This window comes from Oxyura jamaicensis, chromosome 5, assembly GCF_011077185.1.
Source record: "Oxyura jamaicensis isolate SHBP4307 breed ruddy duck chromosome 5, BPBGC_Ojam_1.0, whole genome shotgun sequence".
Classification (NCBI taxonomy): domain Eukaryota; kingdom Metazoa; phylum Chordata; class Aves; order Anseriformes; family Anatidae; genus Oxyura; species Oxyura jamaicensis.
In genome coordinates, this window is record NC_048897.1 from 17,367,919 (window position 1) to 17,380,653 (window position 12,735).

Sequence of the window (12,735 nt, forward strand, 5' to 3'; positions counted from 1 at the left end):
TATGCTATGAAGATGTTTTTTTATTATCAGAGCTGGTATCATTTCAGCAAAAGGTTCCTAAAATAAAGCCTTCTAAAGAACATAATTTTGCTATTACTTTTACTTTTTGTGAATAATGTATGTTCAGCTGACTCAGTCACTTCTAAACCCAATCCATCCGTTTTCAGGCTTTGTTCCAGCCTGTCCACTGTCCCTAAGGAGAAGTAATATTCAAAAACTTCTTTATGATTGTGGTTGTAGAACAGGACATTCCAAACTGATGTACCTGGGAAGTACAGTACACCTATTCAGCAATGCCAGGGCACTTTCAAAACAACAGAATTTCTAAACAACCTGTTGTCATAGCATTTAAATGACTAAATAGTAACAAATGTTTTTTTCTTTTCCTAAATCTGGCTCTGCACTTGGTGAATTTGGTGTATTTTGGAGAATATGTCTTCAGCACATACCTTTCCATAAATGCATAAGTCTGGAATGAGGGTTTGTATTATGTAACAAGGGGAGTAAGTGCTTCACCGTTGTAAGTTTGTTCAATGGAGCTCTGTGCTTTAAAATGCGAAAATTACTGAATGTAAGACCCCTGAAAACCAGGAAATTGCTAAGGTGCATATTCATCCAGAACAGTCTAAACTCTGTTCTGTCTCATTTTTCAGCATACCTGTAAATTATATTAGCACTCTACCTTTCAGATGCTGCAGAATACCACAGAAAAAAAATATGAGTACTGTAGTACTAATTGGGTACACGCAGTTGTCTTAACAAAGCAAAATGTGTTTTTGAAGAAGTCTGGGATATGTCTATAGATAACTGTATCCCAAGCAGTCTGTCTTAGACTTCCTAAATATTACTTTCTCTTCCCTTCTGTTCAGAGAATTCCTTTTGAATCATTACCTTGTCGTAGCCAGCTGATTTCAGGACACTATTGTCATGTTTGCCATGATCTGACAGTTTTTACAGCAAGAAGATATCTCTTCTTGTCACAGCTTCCCAGCTCAGTTTTGGAAAGAAGTGTGTGCAATGGTTCTCTGCTCGTATCAGCCTTTGCTCTGCTGCTGTACTGACAAGCTGCTCCACGTCAGCATAGCTACATGCTAGCATTGCAATCATAGCTGGAGTGTAAGTGCATGAATTCTAGTTTTTAAAGCTAATTAAGACAGCAAAAACTGAAAAATATTCTCATGATTTTGTCTCATTCCTTACTACTGTAAATGCATAGATTTTTACATCTGATGAAGTCAGCAAGGTGTCGAGGCTGGCTTTCTTCCTGACATGGAATTCCTTGAGTCAGTCCTGCTTTGAGGTTACAGTTGTGTGTATTTGTAAATTGTATCTTCCAGTAAATATAATGTTGGCTTTACTGCTTGTTAATCGTTCCATTACCCTTACTGAACAGGTTTTCTGTGGCCGTTGCCCACCTCATCATGACAAGACTATAACATTGCAGAGTAGCATACATGATAACATGATAACATGTTATTTCCTACTTCTTCCTTGGATGACAGCCATCCTGGATTCCACTGTTCATGTACATGTTCTCCTCTATATGTAGGAACAGATTCTTTGGCTATCTGCTTAAACTCTAAATTTCATAGCAAATGGTCAGCCACCTTCAGTATCCTTTTCCTGCCTATGAGTGTGAGGTAGAACACTTCAGTTTCTGCTTTTTCTTGAATACGCAACTCTGATCATCATATACAGAAATAGTATAGTTTAGTTGACATGTTATTTTCATCTTTTTTGTGCCTAGTTGGCTACATATTTCAAGAATGTTTTTCTTTCAGAACTCCTTCAGGGCTGGGATTTAACTGAAATGAAATCTCTCATCTGAAATATGTTCTTCCGAAAAGATAGAGAGTACTTTTAAAAGGAGTTCCATGACCTCTAGTTGTGATAGCAATATTTAAACTTCATAGCAAGGATTCTCCAAATGACCATAGAAGTCACAGGCCTGAAAGGAATAACATCTGTTCATCAGGAAGAAAATTTTGCATCAGATAGCCAAATGCACAGCCATTGAGAAATCTATCCTTGCAAGAGCACTTCTACACTTCTTTTTTTTTTTTGAGTTTTTATGTCACCTTGTGGGAAAAAGGAGGCCAAAGTGATCAATTAAACAAGAGATCCTACAGTAAGACCAAGCATTGGTATATCAGTACGGATGCTGGCTGCTAACAAGCATCAGAGTAAAACACTCAGACATAGTTCAAAATATATTAATATACAGTAAGAGGAATACTGCCTGATCCACAGCAAAGGGAAGTTGTTCTTAACATAATGTCATATCTTTGTGTAAGCCCTACTTCTAGCAACTCTGAACTATCTTGTATTTCTAAAGCATTCTGGGACATCCCTCAGTTCCACAAATAAAAGTCTCTGCACATCACCCTGTTGCCCACAGTCACACTTTCCACAGTGCTTTCCAAACCTGGGGTTATTAAATTCCTCAAAAGCCTTTTTTAAATTGTTTTCCCTAATCCAGGAGCCCTAAGTAGGACCTTTTTTATTACTCAGATGTATCATTGGCACTCCTTTTGATTCCCCAGAAACAGCCTAGCTATCTTTAAATATTATTAAGGATATGGAAAACTAAAATTTTCATAACTGGCCAACCATCCCCAGAGTGTCATAAACAATAAAATAGCTATTAGACTAACTTATGTTCCAGATTTTCATCACAAGCCTAAATTGTCTTTTACAGCTTCAGATGGGGATAAGGGAGATAAGGACATCTTGGGCTCTAGCACAGCCATTTTGGACACTAGCTGCCAAAAACAGTCCCTTATCTTATGCTGGAGGAGCAGGTATTAAACAAACAGAATTTGTGTTGACAGCATGTCTTGAAAATACTGTGATAAAGTAAGAAATTAGACATTTTCAGGGTTGATGTTGTTTTTGTTCTTCATTTCTTGTTTTTCAGGTGTTTAAATTTATCCATTTTCACAGAATGCAAACAGAATCATAGTTTGTAACAGCATGTGTTATCCTTAATGTTGGGGCCTTTCTTTTAAAGCTTTGAGGCACTTGGTTTGAACTCAGAAAGTTCAGTCCCTATTGCCTTTAAGAAAAGAGAGAGCAAATCCCTATGTCCTACACAATACTGTTTTTCCTGCAAAAATAGTATTGTCAATGGTAAGGGCTCGCCTTGTTTCTATTGTAATATTAGTGTCTGATTTATAACTTTGAGGTACTTTTAAGTATGAAATACTGCATCACAGTGTAAAAACAAACTCTGTGCCAGTTTAAGTACTTGTAGATTTAGTGCTTCTGACAGGCTGGCACTATAGCTGAGTGTATTTATAATTCAACCATTTGCAGGTTTATAAATTAAATATTAACAGTGTAGGCCATATACCACCTATTGGCATTGAACAAATCACCAAATCACTGCAACCCTGAAGAAGTAAACACATATTAAAGTAGGCATAAGACTTTTCAGGCCACTTTCTCTTGTTGACAGTAAATAAACATGATGAATAAGCATTTTTCTGGTAAGTACAAAGCTCTCGGATAGGAGTTTCCTCTATAAGGATCTACTTGAAGAGCTTGAACTAGTTAAGCTTTTATCTTCTTCCTACCTTTCTGTGGATGTAGTGGCATTTTGCCTGACTAATGCTCTTTTTGAAATGCCATCTTTGAAATAAGCTTGGCTTGAGAGGAGGAGAAAGAAGCCACTTGGTATACAAGATCAAAAAATGAACAGGGCATCACACCAGAAAGATACATAAACACAGGGATCATAAAAGAAAAGGAAAGTAAAATTATGCATTCAGTGTTGGTCCTTCCCTGGTAAGCTCATCAGAGATGGAAGTCTTATAAATTTCCTTAGCACACATCGTGGCAAAGTCTTGTTGCACAAATCAGGGAAATTATAATGCTTAAATCATAAGTTCTCAGTGCAATGAGTACGGTGAGCTGTGTAGAAATCTGAGACATTAAGAAGTGTTTAATCTTGTCTGAATAGCTGACTTCACATGATCTCTCTGTTTTTAAAGGGCACTGAAGAACTAGAGGTTCGAATCCTGGTGCAAGCTCGACCAGGACAAGATATCAGGTCTGTAAACAGCCCATTTCATAAACAGTAAAATATCTGTAAGGAACAGAAGGTCTGGTAATTTTTGCAGTCATTGTTTAGTCTTAAGCATTGCTGACATTTTGACAATCTGACTAATGAACATCCCTGAACTCTCCTCACCTTGAGCCAGATCAATCAAGGAAAGATACTTTCAATCTCATTCTGTTTTTCTTTCATTTTTTCTGTGCTACAATTTTCAGACCTATAGGACATGACATTAAAAGAGGTGAATGTGTGCTGGCTAAAGGAACTCACATGGGTCCATCTGAGATTGGTCTCTTAGCAACTGTTGGAGTAACCGAAGTAGAAGTTAACAAGTTTCCAGTGGTTGCAGTCATGTCAACAGGGAATGAGGTAAGCAAAATAACTTCAGACTCAAGGTCTGAATTACTCTATCTTTTGCATTACTTCTATCTTCTGGAAAGTGACTTCTACCCTATTTCCAAGTAGACTGGTTTTTTGAGCTATTGTAACTCATGCTAACATGAGGTATTCTTGTGAGTGATCAACCCATAATAAGCCTGTTGTGTTTCTTCCCCCACAGGATCATAGATCCTTGCTCTGTTACAAGTCTCACACACTGGATTTGCCAAAATTTTGGTAATGCATCCAGCCTTGTGTCATCTGCTTTTCTCCTGCCAGCAAGGGAGGATCTGTAGGGTACTCAGGGTTGCAATATATATATATATATTGCCAGTCATGACTGCAAGAGTAATTTCTTTTGAGCAGCACTCCTCTGTAACTGTTGTGCAAATGGCAGATAACTTCTGTCTGAAAACTGAACAGTACTGGCAAATGCCCTTCTGCAGTATTCTATCTTAATATTGTTTTATTAGTAGCCCATGTTGAAATCCAGACAATCTCCTGTTGGTGGAACTCCAAACCAGCATGCTAATTGTCCCAACTTAACTACATAAGAAAAAGCAGGTTCAAGATTAACTAATTTTACTGATTCTAAATATGTTGTAGGTTGACCTGAATCAGCAACTAAACACCCACACAGCCACTCACTCATTCCCCTCCGTGTGGCAGGACAGGCAAGAGAAATCTCAGATGTCACAAATCCAAAAGACAGCACTGTGCATGCTGCTATGAAGAAAGTTAACTTAATCTCAAGCCAGGCCCAGTACCATGTATTAGAAAATATGGGCTGATACTATTGTTCCCAACAGTATTAGGGAAAAAGGGTTTTTTGTCATCCCCAGTTGGATCAACTTACATTGGTTACCTTCAGAAGTGTTCCAGAAAAATACTTATTCAGACATTCCTTTAATGTTGTTGTAAAAAGGATGGGAAGCACCCTGAGTGAAATCTGCCATGAAGTAAGAGGAAATAATGTGTGACCCAAGAATCAGGAAGATAGTTTAAATGATTATATATAAAAATATTTCTTAAATGTTATCTGGATATCTTAACAGAAATAGAGATGCTAGTCAAAGCATCAAAACATAACCATGTTCCACTTTTGGTTATTTTCTGCATTACTACCTTAAGACTACACTACCATTATTGCTGATACATTCTTATTGTTTACCTCCTGTCAATATTGTGTTGTCTATCTATGTCCTATGAAAGAATTCATAATATATGTAAAATATGTGTTTATATATGGATGTTTTGTAGTTGAATTTCCAAAATATAAGGCACGTGTAAGGTAATTACCATGGTACTGTCTTGAGAGAAAGCTTTTCATTCAAAAGAGTAATTGATGTAAAAACAAATCTCTAGCTTCTGTCTATTTATCCAATGGATATTGCTGTAGTTAAACTACACTTTCATTGGCAACTAGACAATCAACTTCAAAATTTATTTTAATACCTCTGAATCTGGTTAGCAACATCAATGATGTTCCTGTAAAAACCACTTAAGTAGAATGAATAACTTGGACAGTCTGCGTTTTGGTTTATACTGTTCGAGATTAGAAACTTAGTACTAGTACTAGTACTAGTACCCATAAGGAGAAAGAAGGTTTTGCAGAAATGAACCAATAGAAACAAACTAAGCTGCATGGAGGGCTGGGCTTCATAAGGCCACTAATTTAAATTCACTAAATCACTTTAAACACATATTTTACAATAGGTGTCTGACTGACAATGTCCTGTCCAATCTGAAGAATAAAATTCTCATTTGTGTAAAGAAACAGTATTCCAAGGAGACTGACTAATAGTATTCCTGGTTTTATAGCTACTGAATCCTGAAGATGACCTCTTGCCAGGAAAGATTCGAGACAGTAACCGTTCAACTCTCCTAGCTACAATCCAAGAACATGGCTATCCAACAATCAACTTGGGAATTGTGGGAGATAAGTAAGTACCATGTGTTAATAGAGATGTCACTTCATATTCATGCAGTTCACTTTATGGCATCTGTGGAGAAAAGAAATACCACAACAACTGTCACTCGTTGCAAGTGTCACTGAGTTGTGTCAGTGCACATCTTGGAGAAGACATTTTAACCTTTAAGAGGAATCATTTGATAATTTTTTTATTGAATGTGGCTTATCTTGTTTTGCCTTCTATTTGTTGAAGTATCTATTACTGCTGCAAATTGAATTTATTGCTGCTATACAAGCACTGTATTTAATACATGTAAAAGCCTGCCTCTGTGAAGACAATTCTACAGGAACTATACTTTTTTTCTGACCCAATAAAGGGAGAAGGAAAGTTTCTTTCAAGGCTAATTTTCCAGGCCAAAATTAATTTAGAGTATAAATTTTTCAGATTCTCAATTACTGTCAATTGGTGAAGGCCCCACTGGTGAATATTACTGAACATTTCCAGGAATATGTCAAAGTATTTAGAAGAATCTTTTTTTTTTTCCTTTACTGGTCTCTCTATTTTGATTGCAATAGAGTGACACCCTGTGATCAGTCTTTCTGTTCATCTGACAGTGATGGCGCCTTGTTTCCCACTGGTACTAAACTCACAGCTCCTGTTGAGATCTCTAGAATAAGTGATTGAAATGTTCAGTCTTTTGTCCTTTGCAAGACTGTGCAATGCCTGTTATCCATGGCTTGCGTTTCTTAAAACATACTTCCTCAATTTATTGAGCCCCAAAGGCTTTGAACTGACTTTCTTGTTTCTCATTTTGCGTATCAAACCAACTGACAGAGTTGGGAGTTGTTCAGGTTCACAGGTTGACTGATAACAGAATTCCCAAACAGCGTTACTGCTAGGGAACAGCTCATTCAGAACCAGCCTTCCTTAGAATAAGATCCAATACAAAACATAGTTTGAGAGAAAATATATGAATGGGCTGACCAGTGTGTGGTTTGATGATATCTGAACCAACCTGAGTGATAGCTCCAGGAAACGCAGTTGTATTTGAAGCCTTTGTACGTGGAACTTGACACACAGGAACCACAGTGGTTCTTGTGACCTTAAAGGAAACAAATCCTTCTGGATACTCTCTCTCTGCACCCAGGCACCCCTCTTGCTTCTCTGACTGGCAGAACTCAACTGCTGTTCCAAATAGTAATAAATATCAAAAACCTCCTACCTGTGAATGCTTTCAGTTTCAGGTGGAGATTTCATACAGAGTCTAAACTTATGCAATTATTCTTTCCAGGAATGGTACCCAAATGTTCTGGATCTCTAGAGTATCTTGTATATTATAACAACTTTTAAAAACCTTAAAGCACAGGTAGCAGAGTTCCCAAATAAAACAGATATAATCAGAGATCAGGTTCTAGATCCACGTATCTGAGAAAAAAAGGAGACAGACACACACACACACACACAAAAAAAAATAAAAAAAAAATCTCTTAGTCATAGTCCACACCTGTGAATCACCGCTATATAAAAGTAGGGCCAGCAGGCTTTTTTCCCAACAAAATATTGGAGTTGGAATTTTTTTCCACTTGTCTGAACAAATAGTACTGTTACTGTCATCAAAGCACTAAGAAGAAGCTACATTAACAATGGATTAATTCAATGGAAAAGATGGTATCTCTGGACATCTTTGTTGTAGCCCCTCTGACAGAGTATAAAGTTTGCTTGTTCTTTATAGTCTTTGTAGCCTTGCCCTAACCAAATACGTATAGTCTCAAATTTGCTGTGAAGTTAGCGCCATCAAGTTTTTCAATAACCTCCTAGCTCCTGAAACCATGGAGACCCATGGGCATAGAGTGTCTGTGAAGATGATTAACCTTGAAAGCTCTCAGTAATAAATACAAATAATTTTAGTGAGATTTAAGACCGAAGTAAATTTTTTACTTTTCTGGCATAAGTATGTTTTGCAACCCTTTTTTACTTGTTGGATGCTAGCTGAAAAGCAGACAGCAAACATACAGATCAGTCAAAGGTAAACAAGTGTCTGCAGCTTTGCTTTCAGTTTTTAGCTTGATAACTTTTGAATTCTCCCTATTAAAACGTTCTCTCTGTCTCAAGATAGTATTGCCTTGGTAAAGGTAGCAAGAGATTCTTTTCAAGCTTTCACTTTCATGCTTGGGGAGTCATATCTGCAGAGGTAGTTATTTTAGTTTATAGAACAGAAGTAGTGAGCCTCCAATTCTAGTGTGATTTTGTACTTCACAGTAGTTTTGAAAGAATAATTTGATACTGTTGACTTAGACAAAAATCTCCACCACCTGATACCAGCATCTTATCTTCAGTCTTTTTTTTTCACACTTACATGCCCAATTCATATATTTATAACAAAATGCATCTGAAGTTCTGTTTCAGTCAAAGGAAAAATCTGATTGTGTAAATTAGTTTGATAATCAGTATTATCTCATTATGTAGTAAAGTTACTGGGATAATGTTGTCCCCGTGGATATTTCAGTATATACCTTTCTGACTAACATGACTGCTTTGATGGAGTACCTTGGCATTTGAAAAAATGCAAGATTTTTACCAGTGATCTTATGAAAGGTACAATTTTGATGTTTTGGTTGGCATGCTTGTAGAAAAGACGAATGAGCATTTAGTGTCTGTTAAATGGTTTACTGGAGTTAAACCATAGATAATTTGTGTGTGTTCATATATATGTGCAGTTAATTTTGTACCTATGTACATATGTATATATATTCACAATGAAAAAGAGGAAGACTCTATATCTCTGCAATACGTATAGAACAGCTGCAGTGAAAATACTAGCAAACAATACTTTTCAGAAGGGAAAATCAAAAATTTGTAATTGTTTCTTCAAAGACCTCAGTGTGACATAATTCTCCCTTTCCTGTATTTCACATTTTGGGCTTACATATTTTTTTTTTTCTTCTTCTTCTTTTTGCTTATACATTTTACATTGAGTAAATTTTTACATTTTACTGGGAGTGGCACTTCTGCCACTAGAGTTCCATTGACTGGAGTTTGAGAGAACAGTTAATAGGGAGCACAGTTGATTACTATTGTTATAACAGGTCAAGTTTTCTAACGAGCTTGGAAATACTTTCAGTCATACATAAGGAGTTAATACACAAGAATGAAAATTGTTTTAGGGTAATATTTGTGAAGACAAGGTTAGAAGTTCCTGTAACTCATGTCAGTATATGAGTCATTCAGAGGTATTTATGTAAGAAAATAGCGTGTCCAGCTGAGGTGTGAACACAGTGACAGGTGCTTCGAAGCCCGGGACTGTGCTATACAAGGACATGTTCCAGCAGAGAATGTGAAAGGATGGTGGAGCATGGAAGCTCTGTGGGTGGCTGCATAGTAGTTAGGTACACTTTAAAAATGTCTTTGCATATGAATTTTATGTTGTTATGTTTTAAATAGCCACTCAAGTTTTATTTCTATATTTGTATTCTCAATAGAAACTAGTATTTTACTTATTTTATACCATTTTAATAATTTCTGAGATTGTTGTTGTTTCCATTCTCAGAAACTGTGTATAGGACTTGATATTCAAAATTTTAAAAAGCAAATCCAAAACATATAGAGAGAATCTGTAGTTAAAAATCCTAGGAGCAAGCAATAGAAGAAAAGAACAGACCTGGAAAATGTTATAGAGCTGAAGCTATGGCTAGCTAAAAGACAAGATTTTCTCTGTGTTCTTAGCATATAAAAACCAAGCAGTCCGAAAAGCACACATCTCTGAGGTAGAAATGAAGGATATTCCTCCAGAACTACTCCAATACTACAGAAATACATGCAAAGCCAGGAAGGGAAGAACACTTCTGATGTTGTCCTTCATGTCATCTTTGTCTGAATCACAGAGTCACTTGCTAAAAAATTACAAAGACAGCTGACCAGTTAAAACTGGCACTCCAATATACTTTTGTCAGTTTTTTCATGTAGCAAGGCCAAGTAAAAAAGGCTTCTAAATTTCATTTCCTTTGCTTATAGTCTGTGAAATTAGATGCTTCTTTGGAAGGCATTGATCAAAATAGAAGTTACATCTCTGTTCTGAGTTATAGAACTCAATTAACCTAATTATCAGGATATTTTTGTGTCTGTTGATTTCATTTGTGATGTTCTTTGTATCCAATGGTTATTTAAAGCTGTAACGTTTAGCCCTAGCAAAATCTGCTATAGAGTGAGCCTTCTGTTTAGAAAGTCATCTTCCATTTTGACAGTTTTCCTTTTATAGGAGACTCTTCTATTAAACTTGATGAAAAATGTTGATCACGTATGTAATTAATTCAGTTTCCTCATCTGCTTTAACCTTTGAGTGCATTTTCCTCTTCTCTGCATTCTTTTCCCTGTTTTCTAATTTGCTTATCATTTTTTCTCAGAGACAAATTAATAACATTAGCTGCTTCCAGCTGCATTTTCATTTATGAGCCTCTGATTGCACAATGGAGACAGAAAGAATTTCTTCTTCCTTCAGGAGAGAAATTTAGGAAATTCACATTATCTGCTCAGTTGCTTTGAAAATTGATCAGAATAGTTACAAAATCAGCAGCTTTTTAACTTTCTTGTATGTTGTGTGATAAATAAGCATATGAGAGCTCTTCTAGTTAGAAGTGATTGCTTTCTCATTTATATGCCTCTGTTTTTTATGACATATCCGTTAACATAAATCTCCTAATTGACATGTAAACCCATTAAAAATCAACCTTGCTGTTGTGACATTACTGTATGATATCCCTAGAATAGAGGTTTTGAAAATGTCTCCATATTTTCAAAGGGATACTAAGACCTGATTCATTCAAGGATTTAGCCTGCTTGAATTTAATATTTGCCGTCCAAAAAGAGGTTTAAATCTTTTGTAGATGTGTGGATTGCATGTAATTACCAGTATTATAATCCAGATGGAAGATCTGGAGTAGAGGCAGAAAATTCTGCATGCAGTATCAGCTTGACATATATCAATCATTATATGAGTTAGAATAAGAGCTATAGGCAGAATTCAGACAGAATCCTAGCCTCTTCCCTGTACCAATTTAATGCCCAACTTGGCTACAATCAAATAAACGTTGAGCAGAATTGTAATTACTAATGAAATATAATTACTAATACCATTTAACAAATAACTGCAAGAAAAGCTGTTATAGGAAAGGCAGGAAGTCAAGTATTACAATATTAGTTTTTGTGAAATTGGCTCCAGTTCTAGATCTGCTCAAACAACAATGGTGTTACAAAGGGTGGTCATAGCCTAATGAGTCTAGGGACACTGGGTAGTGGTTTGAAGGTAGTTCATATAGGGAGGTCTTCTCTTTCATCATGCCCTTCCAAAAGGATACTCTCTTTTTCAAGCATAAATGTTTAATGTCTGTCACAAATCTCAATAATCATTAGGGCAAACTCAGATAAGATACATTGTAGTATGTGACAAGTCATCTCTTCTAATGCACATACTTGAATCTGGAAGCACAAAGAAACATCTCAACCAAAGCAGAGGTGAAAAAAAGAACTTCAGAAAACAGGCAGTATAAGTCCCAGGGGATCTTCTGTACTGGTAGGAAGCTACATAGTGTGACATCTAACAGGGTAACATTTCTGGTGTGAGGCTAATGCACAACTGTGTCATTCTCATATTTGTTCTCAACAGTCATGGACTTCTCTCTGAACTGGCATTTCTAGAGTCACCACCCAGAAGTAGAGCAGGACACTGAACAGCAAATAAATAAGGAAGTCAAAATGCTATGAAAATTCTCCTACATTTATAAATGGAGAGAATCTGTAAATGTATTTGTTGGAGAAATATATATATATATATATATTAATTCATAATGTCATTTGGGCACATCTATAGTTTCAGTTGGCCTTCTTGTAGAAGATCATTGTGAGAGCCTGAGTATTACATAGTTTAGCAGCTTTCCAGAAAAAATTCTCAGTGTTTGAAACTGCTGACCATAATGATGATTACAGCAGAAGCCTATGAAATATGAAAGTCTTTTGTATGTCACTTCCTGAGACACAGAGACCCTGTATCAAGACTCAGAGACCAACTTTGTTCTCTGAAGAACAAATGAGGAAATGCGGCTATTTCAGAAAAAGGCAATCTTAGGAAATCTGTCAGAAACAGACTGACATGTAAACTTGTGACCTGAATAGTTTTAATATTTTCCCATGACTGCCAAACAGCATTAGCAAGCATAGGATCTGACTGACCCTTTCTGTGATGACCTCTGAGGAGAAACCAAGTGTGGATTTACAAGGTGATAAAAAAGGATTTTAGATTTCATATTAGTAATGTTGGTGTGTATCTATAACAGTGTAACATTGTACCATCATATTGGCCCAGTCTTCTCACATTCCTAACTCAGAAAGGATCTG

The 12,735-nt window shown here is 36.3% G+C and overlaps 1 protein-coding gene across 7 annotated transcripts in view; it reads left to right on the forward strand.

Moving 5' to 3' along the window:
- The window catches only part of GPHN (gephyrin), a 295,654-nt gene that overhangs the window by 263,241 nt on the left and 19,678 nt on the right, over window positions 1-12,735 (forward strand). For all 7 annotated transcript variants that reach the window (XM_035326893.1, XM_035326899.1, XM_035326900.1 and 4 more), the window contains 3 exons: window positions 3,993-4,051; window positions 4,273-4,426; window positions 6,257-6,378. In XM_035326893.1, the coding sequence (XP_035182784.1) occupies window positions 3,993-4,051; window positions 4,273-4,426; window positions 6,257-6,378 (335 nt within the window). The remainder of the gene's footprint in view (window positions 1-3,992; window positions 4,052-4,272; window positions 4,427-6,256; window positions 6,379-12,735) is intronic.